The 22,342-nt window shown below is 37.3% G+C and overlaps 1 protein-coding gene across 1 annotated transcript in view; it reads left to right on the top strand.

The window, feature by feature from the left end:
* The window catches only part of astn1 (astrotactin 1), a 163,258-nt gene that overhangs the window by 55,707 nt on the left and 85,209 nt on the right, over positions 1–22,342 (top strand). The window contains exons 8-10 of the mRNA XM_030773550.1: positions 5,086–5,170; positions 7,939–8,013; positions 14,163–14,300. Of these exons, the coding sequence (XP_030629410.1) occupies positions 5,086–5,170; positions 7,939–8,013; positions 14,163–14,300 (298 nt within the window). The remainder of the gene's footprint in view (positions 1–5,085; positions 5,171–7,938; positions 8,014–14,162; positions 14,301–22,342) is intronic.

Genomic DNA, 22,342 nt, shown 5'->3' with positions numbered 1-22,342 from the left:
GGTACTGACCTACGGTTTCTGTGGAAGCGGTGATACGGCGGTAGGTCCGAGGCGGGTGATGAAAGTCGCGTAGCTCTTTTTCGCAAACATTTGTTGTCGTATTTTAAGTGACGGTGTTGCGTGCTTTACAGCTTTATAATGGAGTGTAGCTTAAGTAACAAGGTTGTATCTTAGGAAGGAGACGTTTATGACACTGGAAATTAAATAACTATGTTAACTACGCAAAAAATAATCCATATGACCCGATGGGAAATCTACCGCGTGATTATTAATAAATAGGATGAGTCACAGAGTAAACACAAATAACACAAAGACAAATGCAAATCCAAATAACCTCCAAGTGCACGATGTTGTCTGTACGGCGCAGCTTGTAGAGTGGACAAAAAGGCAGTCTATTATTTCTCCCTCCAGTGAAAATATGTGGCAGCCTCATTCCCCTAGACTAAATTAACTGCCCTGTGAGGAAGAGACCCGGGAGATTACACATAGACAGTCCAGTTGGAGGAAAATGGTGAAAGTGAGAAAAAAAAAAAAAAAAAGGAAAGAAAAGAAAAAAAAAAGAGGGACGAAGAGGAGACGCTTTATGCTATGACTCAGCTGGACTTCAATTTGCAGATTACCGTGCAGGTGTTTCTCCTGAGTGAACAATGCTAAATAATGAATGTTAAACTGTGAGTGAGCTGGGACACTATCATAGCAGGATATGAGTTTTTATAATGGAGTCAATCAGCCATCACACCTTGCGCGTGTGTGTGTGTGTGTGTGTAGTATGCTAATGCGAACCACAAGGCCTTGTGCTGACATCAAGCTCTGCGGGTACTTGTTGTCATCTTTAATTCGAGAGGCATTGAAGAAAGTTTCTGTAGAGAGACACAAGGCTCTGTCAATATGTTGACAGTAATATATTCAATATGCAGTGACATCGGGATTTGTTTGACATAGATATTGACGGATTTTGTTTTGTTTTTTGTTTTTTTATCCTGTAGTCTGTATTTCACTTACTGACCAAGTGTGATGATGATCTCATGCTCTCTGTGAAGCGTGTATAAGCTCTAGTTTATTCCAAACCGAATATTTTTTAATGTGGTATTTTAAAAGTAATTGAATTTTTATATATGTTTTCCTACATATTTTATACTGCAGTAGCCCTCCTATTTTCTATGCCAAGGTTTATTTATTCATTTTTGGAGTTCATTTTTTAAACATTATAGAAACATAGTCATGAATTCTAGTCATGTCTGGAATCCAGTCATGTCAAAAAAAAGAAAAGAAAAGAAAAAAAATGATTAACAGATGCACTTTATGGACATTTCTTCAAATGATCTGCTGCAAGAATCAATCCAACATTGGTGTCATTCCTCGAAAAGTCCCCCCCCCCACACCCCCCACCCCATGTTAGCATCCATAATTCAAAAAGGAAGAGTCTCCAGTGAGCTTTCAAAAGTGAATCCTCAAGTCTAAATGAATCTCAAGTGGAGCCTCTGGGATGCAGTCTTGCTTTCCTGGCAAATGAAATGTAAAAGATGAGACCTTGATGCCGCTACGCTTCAATAATTGCATTGTGCTTTTCATACGAAGCATTCTTAATGAAAAGCCCCCCTCTCTCTCTCTCTCTCTCTCTCTCTCTCTCTCTCTCTCTCTCTCTCTCTCTCTCTCTCTCTCTGTTTTTCTCGCTCTCCATGTCGGGCGAGATTGCACTGCGGAAGTGGAGCTGTGAGGAAGACTCAATCAAAAGCAGAGAGGAACATTCTGATGAAAGCACCAATGGGTTGGGACAGTACCATAAACATGAAAAAAAAAAAAAAAAAAGATGTTGAATTTCAGCTCTGGCAATCAGTTAGGCGTTGTTTAGCATGAGACGAATAACTGCAACATATTTATCGCGAGCACTGCGCCATCAGCCTCCAGCTCCACTTGGCCTTCCTGGACCAAGGCATTTATTAAACTCGAAACGTAGTGCGGTTTCGTCCCTGGCTACCTGATCCTTACACTTAAGGTGCATTCATTTGACTGAATAATGAATTTGCTGTGAGCATATCTCTGGGGTCTTAAGGAGCTGGAAATTACCCCAGACTTAAAAACTTCATTAATAAATAATAGAACATGCCCACAGCCAGATAACAGTGATTTGTTTTCTTCTTTTTTTTTTTTTACAATGCAAATAAAAAATAGTGGCTTGAAGTCAGCATTATTTTGTTTAAGGTTATTGCTACGGAAATCCCACCATATTTTCCTCAGGGCATCTATTGACACTTCTGTCACCTTCCATTACCAAATAAGTCAGTATTTAATTGGGCAGGAGGTGCTGCATTGCCCTTCCTCAAGCAAATTGTTGTGCTCTTTGGCCCAAAATGTTAATATGGAGAAACAGCTACAAAAAAAAAAAAAAAAGGGTTGTCCAGTTGGCCCTTACAGTTTTCACAATTAGATTTAATTTATGCAGAGGACATGTGGAGGGGGCTAAAGCAAAATAGCCTCAAATTTATTACCCATGCGGTTTTATCACCAAGGACAGCACAACACAGATTTTCCAAAGAAATCAATTCGCAGGCTTGTATCGGTTATGCATACTGTATCTAACACAGGTTGTTTGATAGAAATTTTGATTTAGCTAGCTGTATTCTCTTCACGCTCTCCTCCAAAGGGAGAAATTGGATGTACTGTGCTGTCATTTTTTGACCATCTGCTGTCAAAACAGCAAATTTTTTCATTTATAGAGTTGTTATTTCTACCAAGATACGGTTACATTTACTACAACAAACTAAGTTGTAGTAAAATACAGCAATTAGTAAAGTAAAGTTACAAATTAAAAAACAATGAACAAAATCATATTATAAGATTTTTAAATTAGATTTTTTTTTTTTTTGCTAGTGATCAGTCATGAATCAAACAGAATATTATATGGAAATATTTATGCGGTTTGCTATTTTCCAGCCATATGGAAATACTTATACAGGTTGTGATTTTCAAAGCATATAGAAATATTTATACAGCTTGTGATTTTCAAACGGCCTTGTAGTTAATTGACACAAAGATGGTTTCATGGTTTTTAAGGCACTAGGGTTTTTAATTTTATGTTGTGATTGTCTTGTATATTTGTTTTGTCTGTGACTTTCAAAAGGCTTATTTATCATTGAAAATTGTAGAATAATTTATTTTCTACGCTGGTCCCTTGCTCTTTTGCTTTGCGAAATAACAAGTTCGGTTTCGTAAAAAAAAACAACATTTAATGCAGTTTTGTTCAGTTTATTATTCAAATACTTGTTTCACCTTTCATTTTAAATAGTTTCCCTTCAGTGCTAATTTCCTGCTGATTTGGAGCCAGAATACTGAGCCTTTGCCCTTAACTATATCACTTGGCGAATGACATTAAAATGGACATTCATATCTCTCTGAATTTGCCACACCATCAGTTGCATAGGTACCGTATTAATTTGCATAATGAAGATTTTAAGGTGATTTAAATAGCAATATTACAGCTTAAGGCATATCAATCTGATTTCGATACCGTCTGTGCAGCTGGTTGGGTAATGGTTTCTGCAGGGATATTGGGAAAATCAACAAGAGTCAATTCTTTTGCTTTCACAAAAAAAAAAAAAAAGTTCTTCCACAAGACAGCATGTTTTCTTTCGGCCCAACATCAGTGTTAATGTAGCTTTCTTGTGTGTTAGCGCATGTGTGTGTGTGTGTGTGTGTGTGTATGTGTGTGTGTGTGTGCTACACAGCCCTTCAGATGTCTGTCATCAGAAGCGGCCATCTCCTCCTCGGGCGCGTCCTCTTCCGTAGTACAGAGCTAAATTACAGTTGACATGCCTGCAGTGTGACCTGACAGGAGCTATCAGAAGAATAGGGGATGACTGGCTCTGTTTCTGAAATAAGTACTGCTGATTAGAGTGCTGACTGAGACAACCTGCCATGCATTCCTCTCACAAGAGCCCTGTGATGTACAGCCTAGAGACTCCACATGCACGTGTGTGTGTGTGTGTGTGTGTTGTGTGTGTTTGTGCACACATGTGTCTTAAGGATAGTAAGACATATGTGACAGTGCTTGTAGCTGAAACACCTCTTGATTAAAAGTGAGAGGGTTTGTATATGATAACTGAGGTCTATTCTATCTGATGTTTTTCATCTAATGACTGTGTGCACGATAAGGATACGTTCAGTTTTGTATATATTCATTTTATATATATATATATATATGTACACACACACACAAATACACACACACACACACACGCACGCACGCACGCACGCACGCACGCACGCACACACACACACACACACACACACACACACACACATATATATATATATATATATATATGCATATATATATATATATATGTACATGGGCTTCAGTGGTTAGCACTGTTGCCTCACAGCAAGAAGGCTCTGGATTTGAATCCCAGCCATCCCAGATCTTTTCTGTGTGAAGTTTGCATGTTCTCCCCATGTTTGCGTGGGTTTCCACTGGGTGCTCCAGTTTCCTCCCACCACAAAGACATGTATGCTAAGATCAGTGCCCCTGGCAGTGACCTTGACCAAGACCTGGAGTTGGTCCCCTGGCGCTGGCGGCTGCCCACTGCCCCTAACTCATAGTGTGTGTCTCACAGCTCTAGTGTGTGTGTGCTCACTGGTGTTATGGATGGCTTAAATGCAGAGGCTGCATTTCAGTGCTCACTGCTAAGTGTGTGTGTGTGTGTGTGTGTGTGTGAAAAAAATAAAGTGCTACTCTTCTTCTGCTACTTCTCTTATATCTATCTATCTATCTATCTAGATAGATAGATAGATAGATAGATAGATAGATAGATAGACATAGATAGATATTATTGCACCTCTTTCTAGCAGCATATATGGTGGCATTTACACGTTCTGTTAGACTCATTTGGGGAAGGTCATTAGTGAGTTATGGGAAGTACTGAGGAGGAAGGTGTGATATCACCAAACATCCTCATTACTACTCCACTGAGGGACACTTCATAATTACAGCTCGTTACTGGTGTGTGTTTGTTTATTTATTTGTTTGTTTGTTTGTTTCTGGGTCCACTTGGATCACAGTTTGTGTTTTATGGCTGTGTTTTCTAGGAGAATGCCTGTGTTTTGATGGGTATATGAAGGATCCAGTTCACAAACACCTCTGTATTCGAAACGAGTGGGGTCCAAATCAAGGGTAAGTTCATTATTAAAAGATTTGAATATGTGTTTATGTAGTCTGTCCAAAGGGATGGGATTTCTGATTAAAATTTTGCTTCAGTTTGGGATGTTGCGTTTTTGCTATCCTGACCACCTTCCATTTTCCATTTCTTACCTCCAGCCAAAAATCTTTCACTTTTCACTATTTACTCAAAGAAATATCCAGTCCAAATTTATAAACTTTGCCTTCTTGAAAGTGGTCTGAATCAACACAATACATGCTGTTCTTTTCTTTTGTTTGGTTAGAGCCCTGAATAGCAAGCATAACATGTACCTTCAGAAAGGAAAAAAAAAAACAGTAGAAACAGATAGGCGCTCTAAACCATCAAGGAAAAATGACACAGAGCTGACTGTATCTGGTGTAGTTCTCCAGCGCTGCCCCAAAAGAGCACAAGCCCAAGTTCAAAGTTGCCAGATAACTATGACATTGATAAATAAATATTACTGGGGGTGAAAAGAACGCTAATTTATTATCTATATGCCAGGTAATTAGCTTTCCCAAGGGGTTTTGTTTGTAAAGAAGCGGAATATCGGATATCTGTGTTAGGATTTCAGCTTTTTTTTTTTTCTTTTTTTTTTTAATCTTAATTTATGACACGCTCTCTAAGTTAAATCAACTTCAGGCAATTTTACCCAACGGATGCTAATGGAGGCCGTTTTGGTCACCGGCCAAATGTACCACTGAGCATCATGGACTACTCTGTTAATTCAGCTAAGCGCTACCATTAAGGTAGAAAAGTGATAATGGATTTTGGAAATATACGTGGATTATTGCTTTAACATTTAAAACATCGGTCTTATTTATGAGTGGATCTTGTAATGGCGGATATCCGGATTATGTCAGCCCTCAGGATTGGATCCTACAAAAGCATTTGACCACATGGCATTTTTTTCTCGTGGTGAAAACATAAATGACTCAAGGACACTGTTAGGTTACTAGGTTGCCCCCCCCCCCCCTTTTTACTACCAAAAAAGCTTCACAAATTATAGGTGGGTATGAGATGATTGAGACACAAAACAAATTATAAACAAATTATAAACAAATTGTAAATGGATATGGTTGTGGCTACAGTAACGTGAACATTTAGGGTTTAGATATCCAAAATAAAGCTTATTAGACTATGGTCTGTCAAAAGAGTGATTCATATGAGCGCATCTAGATTTTTGGGGGTTGTCGTTCAGGAAGCGTTTTTGATTAAGTGTCCGAGGTGAGGAAATCCTTGGCACTTTAATTGGAAGAGAGTTGGGAGTGATGACGGTTGGTGAAATGGATCTGATAATTAGAAATCAAATCGGAGGAATCAGACAGCCTCTGGAGGAGAGGAACGGTTTTGGATGAGGGCTGCTTGTTCTTTTGGTGTCATGTGAGAGAGGTGTGAACAGTTTTTAATTGGGTCTAACGCCTCGGGGGAGTCGCGTCGGGAGGAAGTCCGGCATAAGCACTCTTTAATGCAGAGATATTCGATTAGAAATTTAAATGGGCCACATTTCAAAACCGTGCCTCGTTCATGGGCCAGGAATTTTTGACAGCCTGTTTACATTTACATGTTTACATTTATTCAATCAACTCAGGATCAATATATTTGTGGTAAAACGTCCCGGTTATGTTATACTGTATCTATCCATACTTATGGAACTTCTTAATCAGTCAAACTACCTGACGGGAACCAACTGTTGTACTGAATGTTTTTTTAATATGACTTCACTTCTCTCTGGGCCACTGGGGATCACTTTTGTGCCAGATTACACCCAAAACTGGTCTCTAGGTGAAAACTGGTCTCTATGTCTGCTTTGAAGTTTCGAAATGTCAAAATATTTCCTTAATACTTCTTTGAATTTTTTATACGCTATTCTGATTTGGTGGGGGAAAAAAACGGTTCTCTCCATTAGAGAAATGATTGAAAAGGGTATCTATTATAATATAGAGTTACATTTTAATCTTTTCATTCTGCAACCTGTTTTTCCTCCACTCCACTTCCCAGAGTAGCAAAGCAGAACCTTGTAGGACATACTTAAATGCTTAAAGTCTTGTTGTTCTGTCATGACGTGGCGGCTTTAACTGCTCTTTTGCTTGGAGTAACAGCTTACTCAGGAAGGCATCAGCTCCTTGTCTCTTCTCCTCTAAGTCTGGAGCTGCAGTCATGTCCTCTAGCTGCCTGTACACATTTATCCCCATCTGCCAGCCCTGTTTTCAACGCTCTGGCTAAATACACATCAGGCCTAGTCACATCTACACATCAGTGTCAAAAACGCCTCTCGCATGTCACAACTCGCAGTCAGAGCGGCTGTCGCAGGGACGTCTGTGATGCGTGGATGGCTCCTGTGGGAATGATTTGATAAATGTGTTTGGGTTTCTTCTGACTGTTATTCACAGTAAAATTCAAATTTAAAGTTTCTTTTGCTCCTCTATGTGTGTGTGTGCGTGTGCTTGTATGTGTGTAGAGGGGGATGTTATGGTGTCTCGGGCTGTTTACATTACCAGTTGCTAGGAAACAAGCTATGTTATCATTGGGCAAAAAAAAAAAAAAAAAAAGAAAAGAAATCTTGTTATTGATCAAGCAAAAAGACATTTAATATAGAAAAAGGTGTCTGATGAAATTGTGGAAAAATAAAAAGAAAATAATTTGGTTGTTTCATTGGTTCTCATTAAATTTCATTTTATTATTTTTTTGTCGTTTCTTTTATTTATTAATTTATTTGTTTGTTTGTTTGTTTATGTACATATACTTCTTTATTTATTTGCAGCCCTTGGCCGTACACCATTTTTCAACGTGGCTTCGATTTGGTGATGGGAGAACAACCATCAGATCGCATCTTCAGGTAAGGCGAGCTGAAAGTCCACTTCATTTAGAGCAGTGAGATGTTTTTGGGGTTTCCTTCCAGCCTCAGAAAGTGGGACAAGATAATATTAACCAATAGCATAACACTGTTTGTCTATGACTCCATCACTTACAAGCTTTGAGTAAATTATTTACTGGTTAATTTGTTTTTCTATGTGGTAATGTTGTTAATAAGCAATAAGAAAATAAGAAAACAGTGCCTCAAACTGTCTAGTGACTGTTGCATTAATATTTGATGCGAACTGAAAGATGAGGCTGTCGAGAAATTGGCCTCAGGTTTCAGTATAAGATTAATCTATGCAGGGCATTGTGTTTCAGTATATGGGGTTATGTGGTATGTCTTATATATACATACATGCACATGCATACACACAGACACACACACACACACACACATATATATATGTGTGCGTGTGTGTGTGTATGTATGTATGTGTGTATGTGTATATATATACAACATGTCATTCATTTCAACTGACTCTTCCAGTTATGCAGATTTTTATCAATTATTTTTTTTAAGTTTCTCTTGACATTTCACAGTTCTTGTCCAGCCAAACTGCACTCTATTCTATATTTTTTTAGACAGCGCTTCATTCAATTCATACCCCTTGTGGAAAGCCTAGATATAGTTTTATAATTTCATTTACTAGTGTTAGATAAGGGCTCAGTAATTTGAAACCACCAGGTAATGTGATACGATAGGAATAAGCTCTTTTCCATTTGGATGGAGTAAATGAAGTGTCCTCTGCTATTTTCATGGCTTCAGTTGGACTCATTTTCATTGAGACTATTAAAGGTTTATTTTTGTGCCAACCCGGGCAGACTTTAATGTAGTAATCAGCTCAAATGAAAAATTCATAATCAGTTTCATAAAAGTGTTTTTTTTTTCCTTTTTGTGAAACATTGATGGGGAATATAAATGCAAAGGAAGGTATATGATCAATTTTTGAACATTTCCTTTACTCATTTATATATTTGACTTACACCTGCCTGTTTTTATTCCTTTAAAGCGGGAATCTATAGTAACTGATATCTGACTAGAATAAGTGTGTCTTTCTGCCATAAACCTTATAGATTTTCGCGGTGAAGTCTCACAGCGTTGACCGTCAGTGTGTTTTAAAGGGAGGCTGTTTGAACTGGTCCTTTAATCTGTAATGGGATTTATTTTCAATTTTTTATACACTTCCAGGGGAAGAGTTATTTCTGTTAACTTAAGTGACCACATCTTTACGTCTGAAACATCTGCTAATGCCTAGAGGAACTCACAACAGACCTACTGACGGAACCGGAGATTAATATGCTAAAAACCACTGCCTCCAGTCAAATGAATTTTCATATGGAGATCTCAGATCTTTCCCACGGTCTGAGGCACTATCTTTTGTTAGCGTTCAAGCATTCAAGCTGAGGAAGTACAAAAGGTATCTTCGCTAGATATGTTTTTCCATTTTAAAACTTCTATCTTCAGGGGGTTCCTTCCATCTTCAGTTTTTGTTCTGTAATCCATTTACAGACTCTGTGTCCAGTTGAAAGTCACTTCTCATTTTTGAACTGCCCAAACGATTTCACGCCAACATGCAGCACGGTTTTAGAGTGTCGGGCTTAATGTGATACACCCCCTCCCCCCCCCCTTGTGTTTTACACACGCAGATCACACCCAACTTTGTAGATTTTTGTTTCTGTTGCTGTCATTTGTATTTCCGTCTAGATGTTTTCAAAAATGGATACCCGTGACCCACTTGTGGGATAATTTACATTATCATGTATAACGAATCAGATAAGATATTCCGCATAGATGAGGTAACACAAGTTTTAAGACCTTAGCTTATATGTTTCATATCTGAAACTACACACTATACACACCATATTAGAATGGTAGGACTAGTATGGTAGGAGTTGGAGTCATATAAAACTAATGCTGTTATTAAGCAAAGTAATTTAACGAGATGTGATTAAGATTTTTTTTTTATATAGTAGTTTAATCATCTCCTTTCTTTCCTTTTTTTTTTTTTTTTTTTAAACGTGAAGCTTTCATTTGATCCTTTGCCCTTTCATAATACCAAGTTAGCATTTGATTAAATGCAAATTGAGCAATTTATGCAGAAACTATGCCAATAAAGAAATCTTCAGTAATATCATCATGTGAGGCAGATACCACGGAGCAGGACACAAGTGATAGGCAAATAATTTTAATAACAAAAGAGGTTGCGGTGCAGACTGGGTTAACACAGGACTTTGACAGGATACAAACTGGATACAAAACAGGAGACACACAAAACACTTGGCAAAAAGGTATAGGGTTACCAGGGGAACGAGTAGCAATCAGAACATAAGATTTGCGTAAGAGAAGGTTCAGTAGACACATGGAGTGTTGACTTCGCAACCGAAAGGTAAAGTATATATATAAGTGGAGAAACCAGAGTGACAACAGGTGAACAGGATAACGAGTGCTCAGAGCAGTGAGTAGTAAACCGGCCACGCTGAGTGCTGAATGGCTGGGAATGTCGAGGGAGGAAGCGAGGTCATTATACATCATCTATGTAATTGTCAAATTGTGTTTCATTATGTATTAAATCATAGTGTGGTTTGCATAACATTCAATGCAAACATCAGACTTATAAAATTATAAATCATATTCTGACGATGTGAATTGAATTGGATAGATGCAAATCTACTTAGAATGTACTTTCAGGCACTATATACTAACTGGTTATGGAAGTTAATATAAAACTTTTTGTGTGTGTGTGTGTGTGTGCGTGTGTTGAGGGTTAATTCTGAATTCTAATAGGAAAACCAGATGTTATATAGGGCACTATGAATGTGGAGCATTGTGATACTTGATTTAAGTTAATATATGCTCTCAGTGCTATCTTCACTAAGTCTCACTTGGGTTAGACTGTTTTTTCTCAGCAAAGCGAAACATAGACTACTATTTTTTACATGTACTTTTCCTATGCTGTTCAAAAATCAAATAAATGAATTCTTTGGAGAGACCCATTCATTGTTCTGAGGCAACAACAACAGGATCAAAACTTCATACTGAGTTCTGCGTCTCTCTCTGCTGGATTAAATGGAAATGTAGAAACGAAATTGAGAACCTCAGCAAACAGAAAAGTGCATTCTCCAAACCTGCTTATCTAGATGTTTATCTAGATGCTATCAGAAAATGGATCACTCACGAGTCCATGTTTTTAGTATTCATTTTGTTGGTTACTTTGCATGATTTTCTCCTACATTTCTCAATGTAGAACCACCCACACACACTCTCCATATGCTGGTCTTTTGAGTCAGAGCTTCTATTTGTTGATGCACAGTGCTGGTGTGTGTGTGTGTGTGTGTGTGTGTGTGTGTGTGTGTGTGTGTGTGTGTGTGTGTGTGTGGAGGGAAGCTTACTTTTTTCTTCTTTCTTTTTCACATTTACATTACAGTTACATTTAGAGTAAGGACCAAACTGAAAACGGAAGGGAAAAATCATCACTTCATTGTTATGACAGGACATCAAAAGTCCGCTGTCTGTATAAAAAAAAATGTCAGAATACAAGTAGCCTCAGCCCTCTGAGATGCTTTGAAAGGCAGTTGCTTAATTATGGTACCAAGATATCAGATATCTGTAATACAAGTCTTTGAACACAAAATGCCACTCTATCAAACATGTCTGTCAGAACATAATACCACTTGTGGAACATGAATAATAGATTTCAGAGAAGATGAATGCCTGTGCAGACTTTTAAAACTAACCTCAGAGGAACTTTGGTTGCACAGAGAGAGTTCACCTGATGTCTGTCTGAGGGAAGAGGTTCACACGGATTTGACTGATTGTTGAATAACCTGTCCCTTGGGGATTCTCTTTTGTGAAAGCTAAGAATTTGTTCTTGTCAGAAACGCTGTCAGCACATTGATAATTATTTACCCTGTGTCATCTTCATTGTTTTTGGTTTCAACACACACTGTTAGTTATAGCAGTGAACACTGACATCTGTGGAAAATAAGAAAGGTGAATTGAGGTGAGAATGGTTTTTGTTGAATGTGAATGGCCCTCACAGGCTTTTATCTTATAGTACACAGGGACTGACAGCAACCTCCACCACAGAGATATGGCCTTCGTCCACTGTTCCAACATTATGATTGTCGGAAATAATTTACATGAAACCAGTGAAACAGCCTCAATCCAACACCTAATGGTAGGATTATTTGCAGAGACATGTTTTTGTACAGTCCCTTCGATGCATAATTTACATTCTGTCTTTTTCTGAAATTAAAGGCAAAAAATACAATACGGTCCAAACATTTGCGGATAGTGACACTTTTTTTTTTTTGTGTTTGTTTGTTTGTTTGTATGTTTTTGCTGGTTTGCCTCTGCCTTCCAGCACGGTGAATTTGAAGTGATACGACAAGATTGAGATGATTAAAGTGCCGACCGTCAGTTGTAGTGACATCCATGTCAGAAATGTAGAGCCATTTAATAATGAAAGCACATTTTGTACATAGTCCTCGTACTCTGGGGCATTTTCCTCTCCAAACTGACAGTACAGTTGTGCCTTGGTGTGCCTAAGAGAAAAGTCTGGACTCTAACCTTAGTACTCTCTGTTGGAGACAGTGGTTGGGGTTAGACAATGTAAGGATGAAAAAAGTATTGGTGCAAGTGAAAGTGCCCATTGTGAGTTGGAAAAATCAGAATAAACCAGTCGGGGAAGTTTAAAAAAAATCACATTATCAGGATAGAATGTGTGTCACTGCCCATAAACTTCACCTTACTGTAATCTGAAATCAAGTTTCCACACATCAGGATACACCAAGTTTACATAGGTAAGGATTTTATAGAATTACCTTTATCTTTGGTGAGAGGCAGAGAGGAAACTACAGACTGGAGACTCATTTGAGCAGAGTACATTACAAGCGTGTCAAAAGGGAACAAACTAAGCAATTTCTTATCGCAAGCCCCAGAACAAAGGAGACATATAAAACCTTCCATCCTTATACCTAGTACAATGACAAACAAAAGACTTGATTTTAGGAACTGAAGACCATCCTTTGTTGTGTCTGGCTTGTTTCCGTGGTGTCTGTGCCCATTCCATATCCTCTCTGCATGACGCCAAATTTCCAAACTTTCCCACCATCCTTTGTTTGATACCAGCGCTCCCTGACAGTTGCCTTAACTAACCCTCAAGATCATTTTCAACAGCCGTAATGACAAGAGCATTAGCCACTTGCTGATCACCTTGAGTGGCGTTATCTTGTCCCCAAGTCCCGTTTATTATCCGTGAGCTGAAGTTTCCAGTGGTGGTGGAGTTTTATTTAAATGTTATGTAGCCTTGTAGAATGGTGTTATATTCATTATAGAAGTGATCCAGAGGAGACTATAGTGGAGGTGTGTGTCCTATATTTTGAAGAAACATGCTAATGTGAAAATCTCATTCTCACAGTCTCTGTGAGTTTCATAGTACGCAATTTGATAGAAAAAAACGTATTTGGCAGCAGCTGTCCTAACACCTTTAGACATTGGAAAGTAGCACAATTTTCACTTTCTAGTTGTGATAAATGTATTGAAGACCATTTGCTGGATAGATTATTGTACTATGGTAATGTGAGTATATATATATATATATATATATATATATATATATATATACAATAAGTTTATTTAGAGCCCAATATTACTATTTATAGTCTCAAAGGGCTTTACATGTCTATAACAAAGTCAAATCAAAATTATATTATGCATAAGTTCGAGAAAATAGATAAGTCTTTAGTCTCATTTTAAAGGTATGTAGAGGCAAACTCTATATATATATATATATACACACACACACATATTATCTACAATATACAACTGTGTTTCATGTGTCATTTATTTTCTTCAAACACCATTTAGCACTGCTACTTTATGTTTACAACACAGTTTACTTGAAAAATAAAGCCAGTCGTAATGTTTCAAATGACGGATCCTAATTTCAAACATTTGTCGTATGTTCCAAAGCAGACGCATTGTCCGTGCCGTCAGAAACCCGACGTTCGCTTTCTGTTTGTGGAATACAGATTGGTTTTGTCGCGGGTTGTTGTGGCGGGAACCCATAGTTCGTTTCACGCTATTTGGTAGCTGTAAGAGATTCTCACGTCTCACTTCTTTTTCAGGTTCACGTACACACTTGGAGAAGGCATGTGGCTGCCACTGAGCAAAAGCTTCGTCATCCCGCCGGCCGAACTGGCAATCAACCCCTCCGCAAAGTGCAAGACTGATATGACTGTCATGGAAGATGCTGTCGATGTCAGGTAAGAAAAGAGATTTTCTGGAAAGGTACTTCAGAGAGGAAGAACAACAACAAGTCACAAAAAGAAAAAAACATACAAACAAAAAAAAAATGCATGATATCCTGCCTGAACGTAACATGAATATTTCATAGGTCCATTTTAAACCATGGAATTGACGTGTGTGATAGGAAACATTATACTCCCTAGATACTCTCACCCATTTTAAAGATACCGATCCGCTTTAGGAGGTTAATGTCAGATAATCCTCTTATAATCCTCTTTATTGTCATGAGTATTGACTTGGTTTCTAAAATCAAAAGAAACCCTATTCCGCTATTCTGTCCCGATTGTTAGAATTTACCAAACTATCTGTTTAAATTATATGTCTGTTTTATGGTAGTATAAATATAATTTATAATATTCTTTTTCATATTTGTAATAATATCTGACAATAGTGAGCCTGTAAACTGATAAATAAATGAATAAATGAAAAAAATAAACCAGTAGCTACACTGAAGTCAAACGTGTACCAAAAAAGATGGAAGACCATTACTTATTACTTATACTTAGACCATCTTATTCTCTTCCTGGATATGATGTCTTCTGATTTGCCCAACCTATTTCAGTTTGTGTTCAACCATATTTGCATTTAAGTTACCAAATGATCCACCAAATCGTACAAATGAATTATTAATTTCTTTGAGTGAAACACGGTTTGGATTTTTCTTTCACCTTGCCCTTTGGGGTCTCTGTAGTTTTTCCTTGCCTGTTGTACATAACAAATTGACAGTTTTAGTGTTTGTAGTCTTTTATACAGATCAGTGAATCCTATATTTTCTCTTGAGGGCCAGCATACCTTTGATGTGTCTTTTACTCTTGCAGAGAATTTTTGCACTAATTACAGTGTTTTTGTCAGTCATGTCAAGCATCTCTATGTCTAAGATTTAAAGACCAATGAGAAACTGAAGTGTAGGGAAAAATACAATGGGGGAAAGTACAAGTGCCGTGCAATGGAGAGATATTATAATTATTATTATTATTTTTTTACATAATGCTCATTTCAAGTATCCTTGCCAAAGCAAATGTTTTTGTGTTTAATATGATCATCTATTTTTGGTGAACAAAGTAAATTTTGGAGAGTACACTACAGTCACTTCATGCTTTGATTAGACTTATCTTATTACTACTGGAAAATACACTTTTCACTTGCTGAGTAAGAGCCCTCGGACCAATTTGTACAAATGTTGTATGTGAGCTAGTTGATATGCCCAAAAAGATGCCTATTGTAATGCCAGTAAAGGAGAGGACTGGACTGTTACCTTTGTTCGGATTTCATTTTTCATCACAGCAAAACACATTTTAATAATCCAGGATCGTTTTTTATCATCTTCAGAAATGTTGGAGCTTCCTGTTATTGTTCAATGTGAATGTATTAGCAAATGTTTGCTTCAGTCCATTACATTTTCACTAAAACTCAGGTTAATTTCTCTTAATTTAAAATCAAAGTATGGAATTCATTATCTTATGTCCAAAGGAAACAGCGATAACAAACAGACAACATTAAACAAAATGGTTCCAACCTTTTATTCTTTTATTCTTTTATTTTATTCTAAAGTAATGCGGTACATGCTCTGCATTTATAATCTGGGATTTTATTTCTTTCCTCTGAACAACAGGAAAAGAGATGCTTGACATTCTCTACATACTACAGAGGCTTAAATGCATTAGCAAAAAGGGCAGAAGCTCATTTGATTAATTTGTTTTTTTCCTGAGAATTGGTTAATCTTGAGATTAGTCTCATCCCTAATGAGTTTTACTGAATGTTACTTTAAAGAAGTTTTAAATAGCCTGGAGTTATACATCTTTAATAAAAGCAAGGTATTAAATATGTGCAAAAGTTTCAGAGGTACAATAAACAAGTAACTCATTTATGACTACAGATATTAAGTAAAACAGTAACAAAAAGCTTACAAAAAAAAAACTATGTATAGGTAAGTACAATGTGGCATAGTTACTAAAACTTTACAAGAAACAAAACGCAAGTATATATTTGACAACCGTATTTGACTTGTTTTAGTCAATGATTTCCACCATTTGTCACATGTCTTGCTGTGGAAATGCTGTATATTCAAGGTCAGTATTTGCAAAGTATTGATGTTGTTTCCCTTTCCTCCTGTTTATCGATATGACCGCTGTGAAGTAAACAGCCAGTGTGTGACTGTCAGACAACCTGCTGAACAGTTAGGTGTGTAATGGGTGTTTTGAAGCTGTCAGGGACCTTTTGCGAGTAAATCTTTGGTAATACTCTCTCATCCATCTGTCCTGACCTGCAGCCGGTTTGCCCTTTAGAGAGTTTGTACTGATTCATTTAGATCATGGAAGTGCCATTGTCGGTGTGAACGAAAGAAACACTGATGGTTTAGTTGCAATGTGACGTTCCACACTAATTGTTTTATTGGAGATAGAGAGACAATAAGACTGAAACATGCATGCAACCATGCAAACATGCTTTTGTGCGTGTATACACACACACACACAGACACACGAACCCCCCCACACAAACACACACACACACACACACACACACACATACAGATGCACAGACAAACATATAAGTATACATTGACAACAGTGGAAAAAATCGTCAATACCTATCCATCATTTGAAGTATAGCTACCTCTCTCCCTCTCCCTGGTCGCCTTTGTGTTTCATCTGTTGGTGTTTATAATGATATAATGGCACCATTCGGTATACCAAGTACATGAAAGGCTAAATGGTTTAGCTAATTACAGGTTTGTCTTTGCTGTCAGAGTATCTGACAGCCACACATTTAATCATTTAGAGCACCATATGGACACTGTTATTATTTCTTTAGCTGTCCAGGCCATGAAGTTGCAGTCTGATTGGCACATGGTAGAAAATGTTTGGTATTTGTGTCTTTTGTGTGTGTGTGTGTGTGTGTGTGTGTGTGTGTGTGTGTGTGTGTCAGTGTGTTGGATGGGAAGAGACGGGAAGTGTTTTATCAATGCTTGCTCCGGCATGCCGAGATCTGACTGACTGTCTGAGATCAGACTGATTTAAAATTACGATAGTTAATAAAGTTTTTTTTTTGTACAGTGCTGCACACATTGTTGATATCACGTGTCATTAATAACTACAGGTATTAATGACTGAAACTTTTTCACGATGCCTTAATATCTGAGATGCAGTCACTGTCAGGCATTTTATTATGGTATTTAATTATAATCTGTCTAATTGAGATCAGTAACAGGGTTAAAAGCATACCTCACGTAATTGTACCTTTTTTCATATTTTACAACTTTCTAAGAGAAATTGACAGATTTTATTGCTCTGACATTTCAGGAAAATAATATTGAAACGACTCTTAAACGAAACAAAAAAAAATGAAGGACATCAGCATTTTTTGTACCAAACTCATACTCCTTTAACAACAGTAACTTATTCATTCACATTAAACCACCTTTTTTACACTGCCAGCAGCCTGTTCTTAAGATGCTGTGAAATTAGACAGAAACTAAAAACTTGACTCGCTCTGAAATGTTTACTGCCAATCTGTTAGACATTGATGCATAAAATGTCTTAATAGTCTACAGAGTCACACATTTGGCCTGGTCAGAATTTCGTTTCATCAAATGATCCATTAAGGTTATGACTCTTTGTGATTCTGTGGCTCTTATCGTGATACTAAATATGTGTTATGATAAGTATGTACCATTTCATTTAGCCATTTCTGTCTGAGCACAAAAGATAGACATAGTTTCACATAGTTTGTTTCCTTTGGAGTTAACTTTTTTCAGCGAGTGAGTGAGAGAGAGAGAGAGAGAGAGAGACAGAGAGAGAGACAGAGAGAGAGAAAGAAATGCTGCAGTCTAAAGCAGTGCACCCCAGTCAATTATTTTTAATTTAAAGATTTGATGAAATCAATATTTGTGTGAAAGAAACAGGTGCTTGGAGCATTGATATAGACAGTGCCAGATTATATTTGTCTGTTTTGCAATCACAGATATTTGTGCAGTGTAAAAAAAAAAAAAAAATATGCCAACGCAGTAGGGTGTGTTCTCTTTCTGGACTTGCTGTCTGATGCAGTTACCAACATGTATAAGTTGTTAAATTTACTTTCCTTGAAATTTACCTCGCATCGATACAGCTAAATTGTTAGTAAAAAAAAATGTTTGCTCCAGTGTACCAGAATGTAGCAGTACCAGATTTGACTTTTCTGAAGAATAATTTCATCATTCGTTATAATTAAGAACCAGCTTGTACAATTAGAGAATCTGTAGGGGACTGAACTGATTGCGATGCACTGCAGTTTTGTTTGTTTATACGTTTTAAAATTACAACAAACAAGTTAAAGTGTTTATTGCTGTTTACCTTTCAGTCATGGCCCTATTAGACTGGAAGCAACACTTCTCTAGTCTTACTTACACAGAATGTTGACCAACATCAGCTGCAGACGCAAAATAATTAAAATCAAGTATATGAATGGATAAGTGTCTGAATGAGTTAATGAATGAATGAATGGATGGAGGACCAGAATGCTGACTGATTGACTGACTGACTGAATGAGTGATTCATTTTCAGAATAGAATTAGTCAGGAGAATCAACTTTATGCTACACTGCTTCGATGTACGCTGGTAATGAGTTGCATTACATCTTCAATAGACAACATTTAGTCTTCACTTACCAGTCTGAAGTGAAATGAACGACCATGCTGGCTGTTTTACAGAGCAAAAAACAGAGGAAAAAGACAGTGATTAAGTGCCATTGTATTCTTCAGTGACCAGTGTTCCAAAAGAGTTCTGCCTCATTCAGTCAGTCCAGCATTGTTAGCAGAATCTGACTTCTCCACTTCTTCAACATTCCTCTTAACTGTCGTCATAATCGAAGGTTAGATTTAATTACTACCCTACACCTGTGGAAGAGCACAGTGCTGGCTTTAATAACATCTAGCCTGAAAAACTGCACCTTTGTGTTTGGTGTGAAGCTACTAATGAAGGCATGCACTAGCTGCCTGTCCAAACTCTGCCACTGGAGATATTTTTGTTCGCAGTGGTGCATTTGTCTCAATTTGTTCAAAAGTGCCCTCATTACTGCGGAGTTAGTTTCATTATATATTCTCTCTTATTAAGATAGCATCTTCCCGCTAACAACCGTAACTTGTGGAGTTTCAAATGTCTCTGCGTTGCCTTGCACTCCTAGCAGTTCGAATAGATTGAAGGCAAAAAAAAAAGGGCTAATGATACTGAATCTAATGTCCTCCACTAAGTGATGAGCTTACCGAAATATACTGAGCATTTTTATTTACCTCTTTGTTAAAGTCAGGTCTTAATTTATATTGTAATGATTTTTGAAATTGTTCAATTTAGCGTTAGATGTTTTATGTCAGCTTATGTGCAGTTACTGAGAAGGTGCTAACATGTGTTCACGCTAGAGTTCTATTTATCTCTTTTATTCCAGTCATTATGTACACACTCCTTTATGCAGGACTTGCCTATTGTAATCTACTTAGCTAAGGGAAAAATTCTCTGAGAGAATTATGAACGACATATATTTCAAAACATCTCGCATTCATCTGACCAGTTAGATTACCTTTTCGTCAGTGTATGAATACAAAACCAGGATCAATTATAAAGCAAAATTGGTTTGCGAGATAAAATCAGTTTTGCACAAAAATTAATGAGACATCAGACTTTGCTTGTTTTGAGCTATCTCTCGGTGCATTCGGGGTGAGGACATTATATTTGCAAAACAATACAGGCCATTCCTTCTGTCTGCAGGCCATACTCTTGGCACTGTTATTATAATTCCACTCTATTTATCATAGACAATCCCCTTCTCCAGCAGGGCGTCGATTTAGCATTTTGAAGACATATTAGCCAATAAAAGGTCACAGTTTGGTCCTTCCTCATGACCGAAACCTATTCATATTTCATTGTAATGGCACATAAATATTTTGAGATTCAAGTGACTGAAAAAATCCCTGTAATGTGATTTTTAAGCCTGGCAGCTCGGCTCAAGGTCAGGGTAACAAAGATAACCTGTTCAAGGATTGGTGCCATACATGAATGTTGTCCTTCATCCCAATGGAAACCGTTCCTTTTTTTTATTTAAGACTTCTTTAACCGATCTGTCAGATGCAATAAATTTCACAAATTCATAGAAATGACATGATACGATATATAATAACATCTGGATTTATCAGCTTCCTGTTAGTCCATATTGCCAGTCAGATGTTGTGTTTGGAAAGCAAATTAGATTGAATTATTGGAAATTTAGATTGTAAAGAATTGTTTCACAGTCTTTTTGAAATAATGTCACATCAGTGTCTTGAAAGCTACAGTAAAATAAGGATTGTTATGTCATCCTATTTTTCACAGGATTTATGTTATGTCAATTCATTTTTTGTTCAGAAGAACTGTTTTTTTCCTTATATCCTTCGCTCCGGTATTGTACAACATTAATTACAGTAACTATGAAATGAAAAGGTGTGACTCACTAACTACATTCTATTAATAATGAAATTTAAATTACCATTCAGTAAATAATGAGATTTAAATTTAAAATGATATGCCAGATTAGTTCATAGCTGTTTCTTTAAGCTCAAAAGTTGGGCCCAAAAGTTGAATGAATTCATAGAAAAGAGTGAAGCAAGTTGCCTTATAGTTTTGAATTGAACTAATTACAGTGTGTTGCAGCTAAGGTCACAATATAGCAACATCTCAAAGACTAAAAGCACTGTAAGGTCATGCCCACTGTGGAAGTAATTATGGATTTTTTTTTAAGGTCTGATTTTCTCATCTGGTTGTTTTTATTCATTTATGAAGGTGACTGGTGAATTGAGTGCAGTCCTCAAATAACCTGTATGTGTAAGCGAACAACAACAAAACGTGTCTCATTTTCATGCCGTTTAATGGCATTCATTTAATGGCATTCATCATGAAAGTCATAAGGGTGGTCCACACCAAGAACGATAAAAGTAACGATAACTATAACGGTAACGATGTGGTGAGCGATAACATTCTGTAAACGGTGGAGCCAAGCACGTACTACGCGCTCCAGCGGTGTCGACAGCTGAGGAAGATGGGTATTGACGACCTGTTACTGCTATACGTTGCCACAGAGAAACCAAATGAAAACCAGATGGTTATGGGTTCACGAATTTCTTCGAAGACAAGTGGAGTTTGGAGAATCCAATGCTCTGTTACGAGAGTTTTCATCTTTTGAAGACAGATTTTATTCATACTTTCGTGTAAGTCAACATCAATTTGATGGCGTTCTGGCCATGTTGAACATGACGCCCTGTACATTTGCATGATTTTTGATTGGCTGTCAATGTTTCTATCGTTCATCAAATCGCTCTGAAAGTGATTCCAACGATATCGTTCGCAGCAGTCGTCGTCGTTATTGTTGTGAAATGGACCCCACCATCCACTTGAGTCTGAACGATTTTTAAAATGATATATTTGTAGTATCACTGTAGTTAGCGCTCTTTGTTTGGACGGCCCAACAGACGTGTTGGCTCTTGCCACGTGATGTACAAAGGCCACCAAGTGCTGCAGGGGGGACCAAAACAGCCTACTGTTCATCATAATAATCATAATAGTCATAATGATGAATTATTTAAATTTGAGATGAAGCACAACTGCAGTAGGCACCAGCAGACCATTATGAGTAATACAAGCTATACATAATTGCTCGAAATAATAGTAGTGTAGTGTAGTGTAATATGTTTTTGGTTTTCTTATTTGTTACATTGATAATGATAATGATAATAAGAAATGTATTTCTTCACTTGAAAGAAGACTGATTTCCAAATATTTGTGTGTGGTTGTGTGTGGTTATTTTTTTTTGGGGGGGGGGGGGGGTTGTGTGTGTCTTAGAACACCAAAATGGCCAGCAGCAGTACTGGGCTCTTGAGACAGTATGTAGTGGATGGCAGTAACAGATTTGTGATGAAGAAGGTTGGAAAGAGAAAGAAGAGCAAGAGTCCCAGCTTTAGCACTTTGTTTATTAAATCTACCACCTTGCCGTCTTTTCACTG

This window comes from Chanos chanos, chromosome 5 (genome assembly GCF_902362185.1).
Source record: "Chanos chanos chromosome 5, fChaCha1.1, whole genome shotgun sequence".
Classification (NCBI taxonomy): domain Eukaryota; kingdom Metazoa; phylum Chordata; class Actinopteri; order Gonorynchiformes; family Chanidae; genus Chanos; species Chanos chanos.
This window is presented reverse-complemented; position numbering and strand designations above follow the sequence as displayed.